The sequence below is a fragment of the Geotrypetes seraphini genome, chromosome 4 (assembly GCF_902459505.1).
Source record: "Geotrypetes seraphini chromosome 4, aGeoSer1.1, whole genome shotgun sequence".
Classification (NCBI taxonomy): domain Eukaryota; kingdom Metazoa; phylum Chordata; class Amphibia; order Gymnophiona; family Dermophiidae; genus Geotrypetes; species Geotrypetes seraphini.
Window position 1 is genome coordinate 257,044,993 of NC_047087.1, and position 19,011 is coordinate 257,064,003.

At 41.3% G+C, this 19,011-nt stretch overlaps 1 protein-coding gene across 5 annotated transcripts in view; it reads left to right on the plus strand.

Annotated features, from left to right (window-relative positions):
• The window catches only part of KIF20B (kinesin family member 20B), a 237,092-nt gene that overhangs the window by 125,769 nt on the left and 92,312 nt on the right, over positions 1 to 19,011 (plus strand). For all 5 annotated transcript variants that reach the window (XM_033943513.1, XM_033943516.1, XM_033943517.1 and 2 more), the window contains exons 17-20: positions 7,765 to 7,826; positions 8,251 to 8,370; positions 9,468 to 9,630; positions 17,443 to 18,583. In XM_033943513.1, coding sequence (XP_033799404.1) covers positions 7,765 to 7,826; positions 8,251 to 8,370; positions 9,468 to 9,630; positions 17,443 to 18,583 — 1,486 coding nt within the window. The remainder of the gene's footprint in view (positions 1 to 7,764; positions 7,827 to 8,250; positions 8,371 to 9,467; positions 9,631 to 17,442; positions 18,584 to 19,011) is intronic.

Genomic DNA, 19,011 nt, shown 5'->3' on the forward strand with positions numbered 1-19,011 from the left:
CTCCAGGTGGTGATGGTTATACAGTAGAATTTTATAAAACATTTCAAAATGTCCTTTCCCCATTTTTACTAAATTTATATCAAACACAACTTATAAAAGGTGATATTAAAGGTACTATGGCTGAATCAGTAGTAATAGTTTTGCCTAAGCCAAATAAAGATCCTACTTTGGTTTCGAACTACAGGCCTATATCTTTAATAAATGTTGATAACAAACTATTGGCGAAAATTTTGGCTTTAAGATTAGCCAAAGCTCTCCCACATATTATAAACACGCATCAGACTGGTTTTATTGCTAAAAGGCACTCCTCTAATAACTCTAGATTATTGTTTCATATGTTAAATTTATCAAAAAAAATGGATGAACCGGCTTTTACAATTTCATTGGATGCAGAAAAAGCATTTGATAGAGTAGAATGGAATTTTATGTATCAAGCTTTAGAATGGTTTGGTATAGGTTCTGGATTTATACAAATGGTAAAAACATTGTATAGCTTCCCGATTGCAAGATTAAGTATTAATAATATGATATCTGAAGGTTTTAAATTGCAAAGGGGAGTTAGACAAGGTTGTCCTTTATCTCCTTTGTTATTTGATGTTGTATTAGAACCCTTATTATTAGCAATACAGCAAGCAGGGGGGATACAGGGTATTCCATACTCTGATATAGAATATAAAGTTTCGGCATATGCGGATGATATTTTACTTTATTTGAGAAATCCAGAGTCTACCTTATCATGTCTATTAGAATTAATTGATATGTTTAGTAAATTTTCAGGTTATAAAATTAACTGGAGTAAGTCGGAAATTATACCTTTAAATGTTCATTGTGTAAAAGGACTATTTAAAGATTTTCCGTTCATATGGAAGGAAGAAGGATTTAAATATCTTGGCATTCAAGTTAAAAATACAATTGAAGATACCGTAAAAGAGAATGAAAAATTTGTATTAAAAAAAGTTACGGAGTTGTGTGAGCAATGGAACCCTTTACATATTTCTTGGTGGGGGAGAGTTCAAACTATTAAAATGATGATGTTGCCTGTAGTTTGTTACCAAATGAGTATGATACCTATTTATTTTCAGGGGTCCTTTTATAAAAAGCTTAATAGCATTTTAACGAAATTTCTTTGGCTTGGTAAAACACCTAGAATAGCTTTAGTAACTTTGCAAAAATCAATTAAGGAGGGAGGGGTAAATTTTCCAAATTTTTATAGGTACCATCAAGCCTATATTCTACGTCAGGGTATGTATTGGATCCTCCCAGAACTTATAGATAATGCACCAGATTGGTTGTATTTGGAATGGCGCCTTATGTTTCCCCTAAATTTAGTTCACCTTCCAAGTATTAACATGCCTAGAGAAAATAAAATATTAATGGATACTTGGAAAACGTTGAGGTTTATTAGTAAATTAACACCTATCCCAATAAACAAGTCAACTAATCAGTCTCTATGGATAAACTCCAAGATCAAAATTGGGGGAGCTCAAATCCTTTGGAAGAACTGGATTATAGCAGGCATTCGATCTCTAAATGATGTTATTTCAGAAGGTAAACTGCTGGAATTTTCACAATTGCAACATAGATTTAGTCTTAGTAAAACACAAAGTTTTAAATGGTTGCAATTGAAGCAGGCCATTCAGGTTGGGTTCCCTGAATGGAAAACATTGAATAATCAATATAGTTTAAAGTTCTTATGTTTTCAAGCAGACTTCCTAGGACATCAAGCCGCATTGTGGTATAAATTAATATCTGGATATTTGAACAAAAAACCAAAAAATGGTCTAAGAGACATTTGGAGCATTGAGATTAAGCATCAAATTAATGCATCTCAATGGCCACTAATTTGGTCTTGGAGAATGAGATGTACAGTGTCAGCATCTATGAGACAAACTTGGTTCTTTTTATTACATAGAGCTTTTTGGACCCCTACACGTTTACAAAAATTAGATAGTTCTAAGTCCAATAAATGCTGGCACTGTAATCTGGAACCTGGGACGTTGGATCATTTACTGTATCATTGTCCCTACATTAAAAGTTTTTGGAATGCAATTTGGCCACAAATTAATAAATTGATGGAAAATCATGTAGCAATATCATATGATACAGTGTTATTTGGAATGATGATGAGAAAAAAAAAGTCAAATTTCACCAGAAAATAACAAACTTTTATTAGTCATGACAGGGGTTGCCATTCAGCATATAACCAACAATTGGAAGAATTATAGTAACCTAAATTATACATTTTGGTGGAATACAATATGTCATATATTCAAAATGGAAAGAGCAATAGCAATACAAAGAGGGACATATACTAAATTTATAAAAATATGGGGGCCATTGACAAAATATTGTAATGAATGAATAGTAGGATTTCTCTTCTTCTTTTCAATATCTTCTTTATGACACACATGGAGGGAGGGGTAGTGAAAATAATTTTTACACAACATGCTATAATATGATATACAATATGTAATGGATGATTGGAAAATACTTGAAGGGTGGGGGGAGGGAGAGGGGATAAAAATATGTTTAGAATATTATGTATTAGATATAAAAGTGATATTGTGTATTCATTAATTGTAATTCAATATTTTGTACACTTCATGTAAAATTTGAAAATGAATAAAAAATTATAAAAAAAAAAAAATAGCTTTCAGAGATCAACCCCTCTTTCCTTAGGTCAGTAAAGTATACTGCTGCTACAGTATCCTGTCCTGACCTGAGGAAGGAGAATTTGGTCTCTGAAAGTTAGCCAAAAATATATTAAAATTAGTCCAATAGAAGGATCACCATTTCTATTTCTAAACATTTATCAACACAGCTACAATACTACTTTATCCTAAAGCAATAAAATAAAAAAATAGAATTTTTTTTTCTACCTCTGTCATGTGGTTTCTGCTTTCCTCATCTTCTTGTCATTCGCTTCTTTCTATCCAGTATCTGCCCCTTCCAGAAAATCTCTGCCATCTCTCCTTCTGCTCCCCCCGCCCCTCTTTGTACTAGCATCCATCATCTTCCCTCTGTTCCCCCGCCATGGTCTGGCATCTCTCTCATTCCATCTCTCCTTCTCTCCCCCCTGTGGTTTTTAGCGTCTCTCTATTCTCATTTCCTCCACTCAGATCTGATATCTGTCTCCCCCGTTTCTGGGAATTCACCTCTCTCTTCCCTTTTCTTCTCAGTTCTTCCTTCTCTATTTCCTGCCTCCGTCTAAATTAAATTCTTTCTTACTATTTAGTCCTCAGTTTCCCTCTTTTCACTGTGTCTACTCACAGCTTGCCACCTCTTTCCTTCATCCCTTCTCTATCTCACTAACTCTATCTTTTCCCCCCATCCAGCATGTGGGAAAGCAGCAGCAGTGGTGAGGAGGTGAGGGCTCCTCACCACTGCTACTGTTTTCCCATATGTGCCTGAAGCTGACGGCACAAGTTCTCCCCACTTCCATCATTTGCCCCCTTCTCTCTCTCTGTGTCTCTGTCTCTCTCTCTTCCCCCCCCCCCCGGTAATTCCATCAGTTATCCTGCCCCCCTCAGTGAATTGCCTGGGAGGGAGAGAAGAGGGCAGATAATGGAGGTGGGAAGAACTTGTGCCGTCAGCGTCGGGCGCATATGGGAAAGCAGAAGCGGTGAGGGGCTAGAGGTTATCTTCTTCTCATTCATGTCATTGCCACCCCCGTCCCTTGGTCGGTCCCACAATTTCCAGCATATCCCCTCCCTCCATTCTTGTAGCCCAGCATCTCCGCTCCTAACATGTCCCTGTCCTTTTTCCTTCACTGTCTTCCTATCCCATCTCTCTTCCCTCCTGTCCCTCTTCCCATAATCAATCATCTCACCACCTCTCTCTTCCCTCTCCCTCAGGGTTGAAGATTGCTTCTGCTCTCTTTCCTGCTGTTCTCTCCCCTATCACCCTATGATCTAGTGCCCCTCCTGCCCTTGTCCAACATTTTCCCTTCTCTCCCTCCCTCTCATCCCCTGCTCCAACATACTGTATTTCGACTGCCCTTCCATCTTCCCCTCCCCAGGCCTGCTGACTTCCACTCATTTACTGTTTTCTCCCGCCTCTGCCGAAGCTATCTTTAACATACGCCGCAGGGCTCTAACAGTGCGCGTGCTGCTGAAGGCCTCCTTCCTTCTCCTCATGATGTAACTTCCCATTTGGTTGATGGAGGAGGAGGAGGAGGGAAGCCAGTAGCGTCACGTGCACTGTTAGAGCCCCGCGGCGTGTGTTAAAGTTGTTTACAGGCTTTGGCAGCAGCGGGAGAAAGAGAGAAAGCAGTCACCGGCCCTGTTTTGCCGATTGAGGGGGGGGGACCCAGTGTTGCCGATCACTGCCGGGGGGGGGGGGGGGGGCTGGGCTTTCGCCATCTGAAAATTTTTTTTTTAAGTGGTCTCCTTCAGTAAATGACCATTATGGGCCCTAGGCACATGCCTACTTGGCCTATTGGTTAATCTGGCCCTGCCCTGAAGGATCTGGATTTCAACTTTCTATGTAAGAGCCTAAATTTGGCTTCTTGAACCTCCCTCCCACATTTTCCTAGGTCATTGGTACCTACATGTACCAAGACAGATGACTCCTCCCCAGCACTATTTAAAATCCTATTTTTGTGACGTGTGACCTTTCACCTTCGCACCAGGCAGGCAAGTGACCAGGCAATCCTCACGCCCACCAGCCCCCCAGCTATCTACATGCCTAATGATCGAATCATCAACTACAACAGCTGTCCTAACTTCTCTCCTGGGCAGAAGACCCTGGAGACACATCCTTGGTGTGAGAGGATATTGCATCCCTTGGTGCAGTGGTTCCCAACCCTGTCCTGGAGGAACACCAGGCCAATTGGGTTTTCAGGCTAGCCCTAATGAATATGCATGAAGCAAATTTGCATGCCTATCACTTCCATCATATGCAAATCTCTCTCATGCATATTTATTAGGGCTAGCCTGAAAACCCGATTGGCCTGGTGTTCCTCCAGGACAGGGTTGGGAATCACTGCCTTGGTGGTTAGGTCCTAGCTACAGGATTATTTCCTACTTCACCAAGGTGACGCTCTCCTTCTAGGAGACCTCTCTTCTCCAAGGCAGCACAGGGGCTATCAGACTGGAGGTGGGACTTCTCTACAACAACTCTGTTGGTCTCCCATATGTACTTCTCTGTCTCACTCAGCTCCTCCAAGTCTGCTACTCTAGCCTCAAGGGAACGTATTTGTTCTCTGAGAGCTAGGAGCTCTTTGCAGCGAGCACACACATATAATTTCTTGCCAGCTGGGAAAAAATCATTCATGTGACACTCAATGCAAAAGAATGGATAGCAACCCTCTTGTTGCTGGACTAATGTCTGCATCTTGTTGTTGAGCTAATTAATTAACCTTATTAAGCTACTAGGAATATATTAGTATAGAGAGCCCTAGGAGTTTATTATATGCTTTATTTATTGTTTGTTTCTTAGATAGTCTTAGGGTTATATTGTATGCTTATTTACTGTTTGATTCTTTACAGATAATGAAATATAAAGAGTTCTCCTGTTGTCCTAATTAGAATAATTGACAATAAATTAAGATTACAAGTATAGAAATGAGCTAGGAATGGGTGGGAGGGAATGGAGATTAAGCCAGACCCTGCTCTGCCTGCCAGAAACTATCTCTAGCAGCAGGTTCAAGCTAACAAAACTGTAGAACTATAAAAGACTATTATCCTATGGCAGGGGTGTCCAATGTCGGTCCTCGAGGGCCGCAATCCAGTCGGGTTTTCAGGATTTCCCCAATGAATATGCATGAGATCTATTAGCATACAATGAAAGCAGTGCATGCAAATAGACCTCATGTGTATTCATTGGGGAAATCCTGAAAATCCGACTGGACTGTGGCCCTCGAGGACCGACATTGGACACCCCTGTCCTATGGAGACTAGCTAAGTAAAGTTTATTCTTTTAATATCTAAACTGTCAATAGAAGGGAACCTACAATTGAGCTTTTTCCCCCAAACCTATCAAAGCTCAGAGCAAAATTATGTATACAGTGATACCTTGGATTACGAGCATAATCCGTTCCAGGAGCATGCTCGTAATCCAAAATGCTCGTTTATCAAAGCGAGTTTCCCCATAGGAAATAATGGAAACTCGCTTTGATACGTTCCCCCCCCCCCCCCGAGGCCAGGGTGCTGCTCCCACCCCCCGCTCGCAAAGTCCCCCCCCCCCCGGCGTGAACCGGCACCCCCTGTGAGAACAGGCACCCCCGCCCGACCAACTTTAACCCCCCCCCCTCCCCCCGTCTGCCACCGGCACGAGAACCGCTCCCCCCCCCCCCGCTCGCAAAGGCCCCCCCACTCGAATCGTCACCCCCCCGCGGGAACAGGAACCCCCCGCCCGACCAACTTTAACTCACCCCCCCTTTGGCACCGGCACGCAGCCCACAAGTGCCGGTGCCGGTTCCGCTTGAAGATCTTCTTCCCAGTTTCTGCCGGCTTTGAGCATGCATCTGCGCATGCTCAAGCCCTTCTAATTCTCCCTCTCACCAAGCGAGAGAGAGAATTAGAAGGGCTTGAGCATGCGCAGATGCATGCTCAAAGCCGGCAGAGACTGGGAAGAAGATCTTCAAGCGGCACCGGCACTTGTGGGCTGTGTGCCGGTGCCAAAGGGGGGTGAGTTAAAGTTGGTCGGGCGGGGGGTTCCTGTTCTCGCGGGGTGGGGGGTGCTGATTCGAGCGGGAGGGGGCCCTTTGCGAGCGGGGGGGAGCGATGCCAGTTATCGGGAGGTGCTCACAAATCAAGTCAACACTCGGTTTGCGAGACACGTTTTGCGAGAATGTTTTGCTCGTCTTGCAAAACACTCGTAAACCGGGGTACTCGCAAACTGAGGTTTGACTGTACTTACCTAAAGATATGTCTTCTACTCTTCTCCTCTCAGAAAGAGAATGTCCTCTTCCCTCTTTCTCTCTTCTGAGAAAAAATAAAATTATATGCAGTGAAATGCTGGCACCACTATTATATTTTATTTATCTTTTAATCCTTTTTTTTTTTTTTCTTTTCTTTTCTTTTCTTCTGTCACAGGGAGCAGAGTGGGTGCTAAGACTGTAGCTTTAACTATTGCACCATACACACTCAGATTGAAAGTACTGGTTGAGGTGTGTGGGGGAAATTGTGTGGATTTCAACCCATAACCTGTGGAAGATGGAAGTAGTGCCCTTAACCACTGAGTCACAGTCTAGTAGTGGAAGTTTAGGAGGCCCATCTATGCCTTGCGCTCCCTTTAGGCTAGGTTTTTTTATGGTTCTGCATTTCCTTTTGTGTGGTGTTTGTGGCTTTGCTGTCTGTCTTTGTGTAGAATTACTGGCAATTCACCAAGATACACAGCCTCTTACAGACAGTGATGTTACTGTAATGCTGCGTCTCTGGTTCCACCATCTGCTGGAAGGGAGGCATAAACCACTTGTCTGGACTGGTCTAGTAGGATTCAAGGAATGGAAATTAATATATAAGACTATATTTCACTATAATGGGCTAAATGGTATATGAAATATACAAAAAAAAATCATAAGTGTTTCAAGGATCTGTTTCTGGGACTTATACAAATTTTTCCTAAGCAATAATCGTCAAGAATGAAAGTACAATTATTACAAAATAAGTAATAAGTTAGCTGTTTAAACATCATCTCACTTTCATGGTTCTGGAGTTTGTGCTTTTAAAATTGATTATTTGTGTTCACAATACTTGCAGGTCATCTTTAACTTTTTCACTGTCTAAATTAGTTTTGAAAGAATATTTTGTTTTGTTTTAGAGCTGGAAGAGCACATGAATAAAATGAGCATAAAAACGGTTCAGTTGGAGGAGGCTACTATGGTAATTTTTATAAAGTATTATAGCTGAATTTATTAACCTGGCATGAATATTTGCATATATACTAAAAATATTCTCTGAGAAATGATTATGGCCCCTATTTGACTTAAGTTTATTGTATATCTGCCTCAAATCTCATTTTATTCAAAAGGCTTTGAGGCAGGTAATATATGGTCACAGCATTATATGCTAAGCATTAGTAAATAGGGCAAACAAATAGGCCCCTATAAATAGAAATTTCAGGAAACAACATCATAATTGAAATTGTGAAGACTTATGAGTAATTTTTGAATGGTTTTTCATACATGAAAAAAGAACAAAGCCCCTATAAACCTGTTCCAAGGTTAGAGAGCAACTTACTGTGTTATTGCAATGCATTAAATGTGAAATGCTTATTTGTCTTTTTTTTTTTTTTTTCCTGTGAAAGAAAATAGCTGTGCAGAATACAAGAATTGAAGATCTGATATCTATTGTCCATGAAAAAGAAAATGCTATAACTAAACTACAAGACCTGGTATCCTATTGGGAAAAGAAAATGGAAGATTATGTAAGTTACTATTTTTAGTCAAGGAAGCAAAGAATACATTACTTGCATCTTCTTTAGCCAAAAACTTTTGGGGAACTTAATGTGGATAAAGAGTGATACAAGCTTGAGCAGTATTAGACGGTTCAGCTTTGAATGACTGATAGCTTGGAGGTTTTTTTTAACTAGAGCAACGGAGGCAGGAACAACCAGATGGGTGGTCCCACTGGCCCTGATTTACAACTATGGAAGGATTTTCGTGCAAAATATATAACACAAAATATATTTTCCTAAAGTGCAGAGTACTAGTAGATGTATTGTTCCTAGAGAAACCTGAATCATTTATAAGATATAGCTTTTATTAGACTAATATAAAAATAGTCCATGATTGTAGTGTATGAACCTTCAAAATCAGATATGTTGGTTCAGCTTTATGATCTCTCCTATTCTGAAGTTTACATACATCACAATTATGGATTATTTTTGTACTCATGTAAGTCATTACAGCTTGGTACAAAAAAGATACGTTCCTTTTCAGCCACCAGGCCAATCCAGAATGCATGGGTTATGCCCCTCTGCCAGCAGATGGAGACAGAAACTTACAAACTGTGAGCTCTGCCCTGTATTAGGTATTGCGTAATTCCAATAAACCAGTATTCTCTCTTCCAGGTCCATACCTTGCCCATGCAGGCCCTGCTATAGGAGTGTTTTCTGCACTTGCAGATCTGTTCCTCCCTTTTCTCAGTCTCCTTCAGTCCAAGAGCCTTGCAATAAACCCACAGTATTTTTCATAGAGTTTACTTGGGAAAAAGGAAAAGGATTGCTTTGCCATGATGAGATGTATAAGTAGAAATACATTCATTTGGAAGCTGCGGAGTACTTGTGTGAACTGAACTGGCCACGGTTAGACAAGGTACTAGGTTAAGTGGATCTTGGTCTGACTTGCCATGGTTTTCTTATATTCTTGTCTGTTATGCTTAGTGCTATGGAGTGTAACACATCAATGTTGCAGGGAGTTTCAATTAGGGCAAAATGTAGAGCTTGTAAAGAATGGTATTTGTAATGTTGCTGTACCTGCTAGAGTTCATTTACATAACTGCTAATGGTTGCAATTTCAACAGGACAAGACTGTAAATAATATCAAAGGGGAAGTGCTGAGGCTGAATGGTAAAGTGCTGAATGACAACATCCAGCTAGATGAATCTAAGGAAAATAATGAGACTCTGGGAAGAAAGCGTTTATCAGTTCAACATGTCTTGGAGGAACAACCACCTACAAAGAAAGGTACTTTTTGTGTACCCGCTGGGCAGAGAGGCAATGCAATGGTTTGTATGCAAAGACAGATGGATGCAAAGCGCAGAATGCGTAATCTGAGAAGGCGGCAGTCTGTCATTCAGAAAAATGTTAAATAGGTTGTTTTTAGCTGAATCTGTCCATCTGTCTACAAGCTTGACCTTTTTCTCAATTGTTTGTTTACAAATATTTGTAATAAACTTATTTGCTTATATCTTGCTTCTCTTTTTCTGTTTTCAGTTGTCTTTTTGAATATTTCTGCCTACTGCTGCTAATTGCTGCAGTTCTGTAGAATTCTTAGGTGCCCCTTTAATAAAGCTTAGCATGCGCAAATGGATTCTAGCATGTGTTAAGTGCTGCATGTCTTGTCTTCTGCCTTGTGCCTAATTTCTGTTAGTGTGCGCTAAACTTTAGTAATAGGACCCCATAACTTGCAAACTGCTTCCCTTGCTGCATAGCTACCTGCTCTTAAATGCAGTGCTAAACTGGGCCCTTTTTCTGTTGACAAAAGAACAGTGAAATTATGAGTTTCAAACTCATCCTATAACAGTGGTTCGCAACCTTTCTTCTGTTGTGAAACACCTTACAGACAACGTTCATATATGACACATCAAACACTAAAATTTATAGCTGGATAAAGCATGCCTAAATATTTCATTTTTATACTGTAAGTGTAGTATGTTTGACGATCCCAATCAAAAAGCTGTGTGCAACACATCAGTCCTAGATTTTTCACTTTTCATATTAGAATTTGAATATATATTTTTTTGTTGTCACCTCAGTAACAGTGACACAAAATCCTCCACTTCTAGATACTGTGAAGCAACACAAAAACCTTCAGAAACTATACAGCAAACCAATCTGAAGAAGACCTGCAACATTTTCAGTTCGGATAGTGGGGAGGCAGAAATAGGGACCAGTTATTGAAATTTCAAGAACCTGACTAAAGATTGCTGATCTTCCCAGCTTGAAGACACTGATAGAAAGCATGGGATATCCTCAAGATATAGGACCTCTTCTATTAAACTGTGCTAGCAGTTTCTAGCGCGGGGAGCCACGCTGCTTCCGACGTTCATAGAGTTCCTATGAGCATCGGGAGCAGTGTGGGCCATTCAGCACAGCTCTCTGTGCTAAAAACTGCTAGCACAGTTTAATAGAAGAGGAGGATAGTATATATAGCAAGGATGCAATTTGGGAAGATCAGATAAGTAATGCTCTTGATTTGCCATATTGTTTCATTGAATAGACAGGGTACTTGATATGTGCCCACTTTAGTTTCCCAGAGGTTCTGATGATAAATTTAATTTTTAAATACATATTAAACTCTTACCTTTATTCCCTGCATGCACTTGAGAAGACATGCTAAGAAAACTGTCAGACTTATGCATGTCAGATCCAGTTTTCATAGAGTGGCTATGCAGCTTTCCTCAGGGTTACTACTACCTGGTTTTGCTGCCTGGTTTCTGATCTTTTTTGATCAGAGGAGACGTTCTTCACGTCCCGGTTAAAAGTTTGATCGGATTCTGTTATACCCTGAGGCAGCAAGTTGGTGAAACGCTGGCCATCGTCGGTGTACCGATCATAGATAAGTTGAAAGTTTTTTTCATCTATCAATTGCATAGACAGCCCTGCTTATAGTTTTTCAATAGGGAGTGCAATGGAGGTTTTCTGCCAATGAGGTTACCACCCAACCACCTTTATCCACCATTGTGGCGGTGGGAGGGCATTTGTCTGAGGCTTTTTCCTCCGTTTTTTGAAATATACACCCCTTTAAACTGAAGCAGCACTGCCTACACTTATTTGTGACATCATCATCTTTTGTGAAAGTGTGGCACATTATATTATACCATAAGAGTACTGCCAGGACCCGCAACACTAACACTGCTTATGTAAAGGCAGCACTACAAATATTATAGCAGAATATATAACAGAAATACATCTACTACTGGGGAACTCCCCCCTCCCCAAGAACAAATAGGATTGCTACAAATGTCTGCATAGAAATTATATTCTAACAGAATGCTGCATATCTGTTGCATATGCAAGCAGATATTCACCAAATACAGGACAAGGGACCACAAATGAGAAATATTTGAGTTGGGACCCCAAGAAGTCACTTAGCATATACCACAACGCTGAAGAAACAGAAATGCATTTCTTGTACTGACGCACACAAAGAAGCAACAAGCAAGCAATAAACAGCAAACCAACAGACATAAAAGTAGTTTTAGTGTGACACACACTATTCCTGAACCTGTAGGTAATCTCTTCTTGCAAGAATTCTTGTAGAGAGCTTCATTAGCATTCATTTGCTCTGCCTTCCATTCCTCTGGGCTGTCCTTCAATTCCTTAGTTGTCTCTCTACAAGTGAGATGGTAGGAGCTAGTCTTTTCTGCTCGTGTTTATTTTTCAATTATATTCATTTTTTTGGACCATTACTATAGAGAGCGCAGTCTCTGAGGTTGAGGGTCTGCTTCCAAAGGCAAACTGCTTTGCAGTGTACCAACTTGGACAGTTTGCATTACTAGTTCGGGGGCTCAGGGACTATTCCCCTGGGAGCAGTGCTCACCCCAGGTTTATCTGCAGTGGGTTTGAGTGCAGGCTTCGTGACTCCAAGGTAGTTTTTCCCAAGATCGGGGCAGACTACTCTCTCCCCCATTTGCGTGTTTGAGGTCTCCGGCCAGTTCATTGGGCCCAAGAGGCAGTCTGAAGATGCAAGCAGTCTGGATTCCAGGCTTGTTGAAGCAGAAGTTCTCTTTGAAAGCTGTTTTAAGCTTCAGCACTTGCAGCTCCCACACAGTATGGCACAATGAGTAACAGGCTGACAGCCTGAAAAATAAAATGTGGGGGTGGGGTGTCTTAAAATCTTTTTTTCCAGGGGATAGAGTTAGGTTCCCCCACATCTAAAATCCCATAATCGCTAGTTTTTTACCCCAGTATAGCTCCCCCCAGGCTGTTTTTGGTTCTATAATCACTGCTGCAGTGGCCATATTGTGGTCACTGCTTCCCACCTACTTCTACACCTTGCGCCGGTCCTCGTAGTCCATTTAGAATTAAGTCCAGAATCGCATTTCCTCTCGTATTTTCCTTGACAAGTTGTTCCAGGAAGCAATCGCCTACAGCATCTAGGAACTTGGTCTCCCTACCGCAGCCAGTCTATCCCTGGATAATTGAAGTCACCCACAATAGGTTCCAGTCTATCCCTGGATAATTGAAGTCACCCACAATAGGTTCCAGTCTATCCCTGGATAATTGAAGTCACCCACAATAACTACGTTGCCTCCTTTGCAGTTGCGTTTAATCTTGTCCATCATTTCACCATCAATTTCTTCAGACTGCCCTGGGGGTCGGTAGTAGATGCCGATCTTTGTTTCCATTGCATTCGTTCCCGGAATTTTGATCCATAGAGACTCTTAACTTATTCTTCGTGTCCGGCATGTTCTCTCCAGGAGACTCAATTCCCTCTTTGACGTATAGGGCAATACCCCCCTGCCCTAAACTCGAGGGACTGCTTGATGCTGATTTGGAGAACTTGTGCTGTATCCGCCTTGAACTGCAAGGTAATGGCGGAATAGAAATCCCTAATGTAATGTAATGTAATGTTTCATGGCTGCAGAGTGTATGTGTGGGGGATGTTTGTGTGAAGGAGATGAACTTGTTAGGTGTGATTTGAATCTTAATATGCAGTTCCAAGTAACCAAAATGATTCAGTCTTGTTTTGCTGAATTGCATTTGCTGTTTCCCTATGATTTTAGAACTGTACGGTAGTACAGGGACTGATTCTGTCTAGGCTTGATTATTGCAATTTATTGTATCTTGCTATATCTAGAGCAAGGGAGAAGGCTTTGCAATTGGTGCAAAATGCAACTGCATGTTTGGTGATGGGGGATACAGAAAACAGTGCATATTTCCCCTATATTAAAGCAGCTTCATTGGTTACCGATAGCATATTGGATTCATCAAACATTGTATGCTCCTACACCATTGTATTTTAAAGACTTGTTGAAGGTCTACTGTTCTAGTAGGACATTAAGAACAGAGCATGCTATGCTGTTCTCAGAAGAAAATGATGAAAACATATTATGCAAGTATACAGGTATCTACAATTGCTGTAGCTGGAGTGCAGTTATGGAATAACTTACCTGGTTTGGTACTATAACAATGCAGTGCCAGATCGAAGTTTAAGAGAATGCTGAAAACTCAACTCTTTGCAAGGGCATTTATTTTGCCTGCTTGTATATTATAAGATCTGAGGCAGAACTTGAGGGTATTGCAGTGACATGTATTTTGATTGATGTGCTTGGTTAGGCTTATTGCTTGTTTTCATATATGTATTTTATTATGTATGTTGCTTGTGAACCTCCTAGGTATTTAGGCAGTGTATAATTTTTTTAAAATAAATGTCTCACAGATTCAGGAATAGTGTCTATTGCAGTATAAGGAAAGATTAGGGGCTAGATTCACTAAGATAGCAACTCAATTGCTGTTGGCTGATTCTCTGGCCGATTCTCCAACAGTAATTGATTCACTGTTGCATGGAGGTGCAAATCATTTGCTTTCAAACCCGACCACTTCAATCGCTCAGTGAGTGATTGAGACATGCACACAGCCTTAACAGCAGTGACGGAAAGCAGCCTCCGGTCACTACTGTTAGGGCTTCTGTGCTATACCATGCCATGCCTCCCTGTGCCGGCACCCTGGAGCCACTGTCACCACCCCTGAACCCCCCTCCCCCCCAAAAAAAAAGGCAGGAGAGATGCCCCCTCCCCCCCCCAGAGAATCAAGAAAAAAAAATGGCAGGAGGGATGCCCATACCCTCCTGTCACCAGACGCTCCTCTCTCTCCCCACCACCCCTCCGGAACCAAGGTAAAATGGTAGGAGGGATGACCACTCCCTCTTGCCACCAGACGCCCCCTCCAGGCACCCATGCCTCTGTACCTGGAAGTTGGGAGCAGGAGGTACTGAAAACACCTGCTCCTCCTGTGACGACACTGGGCCTTGGGCCCTGATTGGCTCAGATGCCTCAGACTCCTCCCTTGAGAGGGGCCTGAGGCATCTGAGCCAATCAGGGACTTCCTTAGGAAGGAGCCTAAGGAAGTCCCCGATTGGCTCCTTCCTCGACGACACTGGGCCTTAGGCCCCCACCCCAATGAATCATGTGATGCACTGGGAAGGAACTTAGGCCCTGATTGGCTCAAATGCCTCAGGCCCCTCCTTGGGAAGGGAGTTGTCTGAGCCTATCAGGGCCTTAGGTACCCCCCCCATGCATCACATGATTCACTCTGGAGGGTCCTAAGACCCAGTGTTGTCGTGGGAGGAGCAGGAGGTGTTTTTAGTACTTTCTGCTCCCAACTTCCAAGGAGGGGGAGGAGGCGTCTGGTGGCAGGAGGGAGTGGGCATCCCTTCTGCCTTTTGGGAGGGGAGGTCCTTCATGGCAGGAGCAAGTGGGCATCCCTCCTGCCAATTGTTTTAGGTTCGGGTGGGTCATCACAATTGTCGGGGGAGGGAGGATGTGCGATTGTCGGGGGTCATTTGGGAGGGCCGGCGGTGGTGGGGGATTTTCAGCTCTTCTCATTCATTTCTTGCTTTTCTGCTTCTTTATTCACTTAAATATCATCTGCCTTCTCACTATCTAGTCCTCGGTTTTCCCTTTTTACATTTTTAAAATCTCTTCTTACCTTCTTACTAGCCCATCTTCCCGACTCTTATATTTCTCTTATCTCACTTTCCCTGGCCTCTTATTCCATTCTGTATCTCACCTACTTCTATTACCCTATTGTCATTCTTTGTACTCATCATTCTCCTCTCATTCATCTCTCTGCCAATCCCCACTCTAATTCCTCTTCCACATGGTTCCACCATGCTTGGTAACATCCCTCTCTGTCCCTCTTCCCCTTGTAGCTCAGCATCTTTTTCATCTCTGTTTCCTGTTCCTTTTTTCCACTCTTGTGATCCCGGCAGCTTCCTGTTCCTCCCTGTGATCCAACATCTCTACCTTCGTTCTTTTTTGTACAGTTAGTTATTTTATTTGATATACCACAGTTTTTAACAAAGTTAATGCAGTTTGCAAGAATAAAATCAAGGGCAAAAATTAAAATTCAATAAGAAACAAAACCCAGAGAAGGTAAGGAGACCAAGACAGGGAACAAACCGAACACAAGTAGGGCTAACGGGGGAAGGAAAGGCTAACAAAAAGCTAAGGAAAGAACAAAAGGAAAACAAGAAATGCCAACTGCACTCACTAAAGGTGTGTATCTCGCTTCCTCCAATACAACTTCTGTTACTGAGGGGTAACAAAAAGGCCATTTGAGTATTGCTCTGAATATTAGCTTGTATCTGGATAAGTCCCAGTAACAAGACAAATCTAGATATTCCATGCCAATATCTGAATATACTTCTTGCACTGAATATTTGTGTTTAAAATGCTGCAGTTGCAAAAGTCTTAAAAAACCAAAACTGACCACTATGGGCTGAATATTGACCAATAAGCATTTTTCTCAGAGAGAAAATGAAAATAAATAAATAAAGCCTAAGTAAACAAGTCTCTTATTTTGTCCAACATTGGATATCTGCTTTTATTTTTCTTAATGGCAAGTACCACCCATATGTAAAGACACACTTTCAAATTTCAGTAAATACTAAACATTTTCTTAGGTATCATTTGTCATTGTTTCAGACTTGTGAAAACATAGCAACTTACTCCCTTCACTAACTTTGTGTAATGTTTAGAGCAATAAGAATAAATGCTGTATTAGCAGGCCATTAACTTTCAGCACAAACCATAAACCTAAGTACATTCTTCTTTTTATCCTAGTGGGAAACTTATGGAACTATGATGTACTAGTCTTTAAGCCCGTTACATTAACGGGTGCTAGAATAGATGTGTCTGTCTTTCTTTCTTTCTGTCTGTCTCTCTCTCTCTCTCTCCTTGGCCGCTTTCTGTCTGTCTTTCTGTCTCTCTCCTCGGCTGTCCACCACCACCACCCCTCCACCACCCCTTCCCTGCTCCCCCTGTCCAGCAGCAGCCCTTCTCCCTTCCTTTTACCTCGCCACTGTCCAGCAGAACCCCTTCCCTGCTCCCCCTGTCTAGCAGCAGCCCTTCTGTGTGTCTTTCCCACCTACCTGTCTTTCAGTGTGTGTGTGTGTCTATTTCTGTCTGTCTTTCAATGTCCCTGCCCACTGCCTGTCTGTTTATCGTGCCCCTTCTCCCACCTACCTTTTTTTATCACTGGCAACTGGCACACATTAACCGCTACTGGATATAGTAAACCGCCACACGCGCACTTATTGTAAACCGCCGAACATGCACTAACATTTCTCTGCCGGCCACGGAGCTACTGATCACGGAGGCAGAGATCACGCAGGTAGGAGTGCGCATGCGCACGTAGGGTTTTATTATTAGTAATGCAGTTGATGGATATTAGCAATTCTTAAAACTTTGTCTGACCATACTAATGCTTCAGCTATAGGTTTAATGTGCCATAACTTCTGTTTTGGAATGAAATGGCCTTGCATGTTTTGTATCAGGAAGAACTGGTCTAAGATGGATCAAAACCACATGCCCTTATTCTACACCTTCGTGTAGCAACCAAAGGATGTGCCTTTATTGTCAGGTGCCATAATCAAATGGTGACTGTGGATGCTCTTTTAAGCTGTCGCTGAACATAGCAGCGACAACCTGCACTGGTACAATGTACAGCTAGTGCTCAGAGTACTTGTTCATAGCATGCTGTTTTGCAATCAGTTGACTTTGCTAGTTTTCATTAAGATGACCATTTACTTCCCTAAACCCATTTTTATAGGGCCTACTTCAACTACTTACAGCACACCAGCAGCAGATCATGATAAACATGAAAAAGTACATCAACATTTTTTAGGAAAAACAGCTATAATGATGTTGCAGGATGAACCGGAAAGTCAATTAACCGTGGTAACAAAAGAACTTGAAAAGGAAAAGGCTGAAAAGCAAGAGCTCAATGCTCAAGTAACAAAGTGGCAGCTGGCACTTTCTATCTCAGAAAAAAAAGCTTTAGAATTTGGTGAAGAAGTTGAACAGATTAAATCTAGTTATGGAAAGTTGATTTCTGAACTACAAATACAAAAGGAAATTATTAAAGATAAAGATGAAAAAGTGAAGAAATTACTTGAAGAAGTTGAGGACAGTAAACAGCATATTTCAGAAAAGGTATCGCAGGTCAAAGCAATGCAGTTTAAAATTGATGAATTGGGGAAACTAGCAGATGATTCAAAAACTGTAGATTTAGGTGCAATTAATCTGAAGGACTTTTTAGATTCTCAAAAAGATCATAAAGAGAAAATCCAGTTAATTCATTCTCAGACATGTGCAGATCTGGAAATAACTAATGCTACACGTGCCGCACAAGAATGTGCGTTCCATCATGCTATTGAAGGACTATGGAAAGAGTGTCAGCGGCTAGTAAAAGCCTCTTCCCATAAAAATCATCAGATCCGAGAGCTTGAAAAACAGCTTATAGACTTAAGAAAGGAAGTTGATGAAAATGATAACAATAAATTGAAACTTGCTGAGATTACAGTAACAACTAAGTTGCTGAAAGAAAAAGAGAACCTTGCGGCCCACCTGGAAGAATGTTTGTTAGAAAGCACCAGACTTCTGGAGGCAGAAAAGCAATGTGTTTTTGAGGCAAATGCAAAGGAATCTGAGCTTACAAAACAAGCTAGTGACTACCAAGTGCAGCTTGGCAAATTAGAAGAGAATCTGAAGGAAAAGGAATCTGCTGTTTTAGACCTTGAAAAGAATCTGGCAAGTATACAGGAAAAGTACCAGCATTCAGAGAAAATAATTATAGAATTAAATAAGCAAGAAATTAAACTGGAGGACTTACAGAATAAATTAGAATCTGTTCAATGCTTGCTTGAAGAGAAGGGCAGAGAGGAAGAAATAAAGAAAGAAGAAACTGAACAGTAAGTAAAGTACTCTTTTAAACAGTTTTTAAAATATTTTTTTAATTAATTTTGACATATAAATTTTTTATGGTGGTTAACAAAAAGATTAACTGCACCTTTTATCAAGGTGCACTGCCGAGCCACCCATTCAAATCCTATGGGCGGTTCAGCATATAGCTTGCGCTGCTTGGCAGCGTGGATTGATAAAAAGGGGAGTAAGTTTGTAGCATTTTTCCTCAGATGTAAATTTTCAAGAATCCTATAACAGTTTTAGTGTGAATAACAGGATATATAGAGAGTAGACATGGTTAAATTAAACCCTTCAGCAAAGATTATTTAGATGGTATACAGATATCACTGCAAATAAGCCCAAAATTTGTTTGCATTTCTGGATTGCCTTCATGAATCAAATAATAAATATTTTCTCAAGGGGTTAACAAATAAGT